Source organism: Clupea harengus, chromosome 20 (genome assembly GCF_900700415.2).
Source record: "Clupea harengus chromosome 20, Ch_v2.0.2, whole genome shotgun sequence".
Taxonomy (NCBI): Eukaryota; Metazoa; Chordata; class Actinopteri; order Clupeiformes; family Clupeidae; genus Clupea; species Clupea harengus.
In genome coordinates this window covers 21,718,488-21,720,987 of record NC_045171.1, presented here as the reverse complement: position 1 = coordinate 21,720,987, position 2,500 = coordinate 21,718,488, and the positions used below count along the sequence as shown (strand labels likewise).

At 53.9% G+C, this 2,500-nt stretch overlaps 1 protein-coding gene across 1 annotated transcript in view; it reads left to right on the top strand.

The window, feature by feature from the left end:
- The window catches only part of cep89 (centrosomal protein 89), a 67,884-nt gene that overhangs the window by 8,465 nt on the left and 56,919 nt on the right, over positions 1-2,500 (top strand). The window contains exons 8-9 of the mRNA XM_031586996.1: positions 41-124; positions 1,721-1,936. Coding sequence (XP_031442856.1) covers positions 41-124; positions 1,721-1,936 — 300 coding nt within the window. The remainder of the gene's footprint in view (positions 1-40; positions 125-1,720; positions 1,937-2,500) is intronic.

Genomic DNA, 2,500 nt, shown 5'->3' with positions numbered 1-2,500 from the left:
GTGTGTGTGTGTGTGTGTGTGTGTGTTGTCGTGGTAACAGGTCGCCGTGACGCCCCTGCTGAAGTGATGGAGACGAGCAGGAAACAGCAACAGCAGAAGAGGAGCCCAGATACAGCCAGGACAGGTGAGAACTCACCCGAGCAACTCCCGACAACTCTACCTCTCAAGATCTTTTGCGCTCTCTCTCTGTTTCTCTCTCTCTCTCTCTCTCTCTCCTGCAGGAGCTTCCACTCTGCACTGCAGATCTTCCCCCCTCCTCTCTCCTCCACTCCACTCCTCTCCTCCTCTCTCATCCTCTCATCTCCTCCTCTCCTCTGCCCTCCTCTCTCATCCACTCCTCTCCTTCTCTCTCATCCACTCCACTCCTCTCCTCCTCTCTCATCCACTCCACTCCTCTCCTCTCATCCACTCCTCTCCTCTCCTCTGGTCACATGAGGCCAGGCATGCCTCAGGCCTTCCCTCCTCTGAGGGCGGTGTCCCACTGAGACCCTGGCTGGGGGCATTAGAGGGCAGTAATCCTGCAGCAGGGGGGTATTTTTAGCCCTATGTGTGACTGGGGACTGTTACCCCCATAAATACAGCCCTCATGCATTTAAATGGGATCTCACAGAGTCAGGATTCGCCTCGCACTCAGCAACTCAAAATTTGATGACCTGAACGCTTTTTCTCTCCAGCTGAGAGTGTGTGCCATCCCTCTCTCTCTCTCCCTCTCTCTCTCTCTCTCCCTCTCCCTCTCTCTCTCCCTCTCCCTCTCCCTCTCTCTCTCCCTCTCCCTCTCTCCACCAAGCACACGTAACAGGGGAATAGAGGATAGCTGTGCTCAGTTATCCAGCCCTCTTATCATTCTGAGAAGGGGGGGCCTTGAGATCCCCCAGCGTTGCCAGGGTGCAAGTGTGAGCAACAGGACTAGGCTCAGGGGCAGAAGAGGGCAGCTGCTGGTAGGCTCAGGGGCAGAAGAGGGCAGAAGAGGGCAGAAGAGGGCAGCTGCTGGTAGACTCAGGGGCAGAAGAGGACAGGTGCTGGTAGACTCAGGGGCAGAAGAGGAGAGGTGCTGGTAGACTCAGGGGCAGAAGAGGACAGAAGAGGACAGCTGCTGGTAGGCTCAGGGGCAGAAGAGGACAGAAGAGGACAGGTGCTGGTAGGCTCAGGGGCAGAAGAGGACAGGTGCTGGTAGACTCAGGGGCAGAAGAGGGCAGGTGCTGGTAGACTCAGGGGCAGAAGAGGGCAGGTACTTGAAGGACTGTGTAATGTGTCTTGCTGTGATTCCCATCTGATCTGACGTCTTATCTTCCTCTCCTCTGCTGTGTGGCCTTTACCTGTCTTTACCTGTCTGTGCTGATTTACCTGTCTGTGCTTTACCTGTCTGTGCTTTACCTGTCTGTGCTGTGCTTCACCTGTCTGTGCTGTGCTTTACCTGTCTGTGCTTTACCTGTGGTGTGTTTCTGTGTGCTGTGTGTGGTGTGCTGTGTGTTGCTGTGCTGTGTGTTGCTGTGCTGTGTGTGCTGTGCTGTGTGTGCTGTGCTGTCTCCCTTGCGGTGCTGTGCTGTGCTGTGTGTGTTGTGTGTTGTCGTGTCCCTGTGCTCTGCTGTGCTGTGTGTTGCTGTGTTGCTGTGCTGTGTGCTGTGCTGTGCTGTGTGTTGCTGTGTTGTGTGTCCCTGTGCTGTGTGTGCTGTGCTGTGTGTGTTGCTGTGCTGTGTGTTGCTGTGCGGTGCTGTGGTAGGCTCTGAGGCTGGGGAGGCCTACAGGGAGACGCTGGAGGTGCAGAAGGAGCTGGTCCAGACCCTGCGAGAGCAGCTGCGGGGCCTGGGGGGGGAGAAGCAGGCCCTGAGGGGGAGGTGCGAGGAGCAGAGCCACCTCCTGCAGGACAGCCAGCAGCGCATACTCGCCCTGGAGAGAGAGCTCAGCTCCGCCCTCAGGGACAACAGCCCACTCGCAGGTGACCAATCACAGAGCAGGCAACCCACAGGTGACCAATCAGAGACCAGACCTCACGCACGTGACCGGTCAAAGAGTAGAACATACACAGGGCAACTAATCAGGGAGCAGACCATATACAGGTGACCAATCAGAGAACAATATAGACACAGATGACCAATCAGAGACCAGGCCTTACACGGATGACCAATCAGAGATCAGCCCCAGCCCTGAGGGCGGGATCACACTGAAAGTAATGAAGCGGGAGTGGGAGAGTGCAGCTCAACACCCAGACCATAATAATTCTATTTGTTTAAAAAGTTCTGTCTCGTTACTAAGTGAAGTTCTAATTTCTGTACAATGGAAATAAACGTGCTTTAATGCGTCAGAATGCCTGAAATGTTGCTAGGTTACATTAAACCAGTGGTTCTTAAACTTTTTCTGTCATTCCCCACTTTGAACAAGGGGGCCTTTTGTATTCCCACCTGTCCCTCATCGCTCCAATAAAATGGCAGGCCAAGCTAAAAATTGTCAAATGTATTAAAATAACGATAAGTTCTAAATCTATAAGTTCAAAAATAGAGAA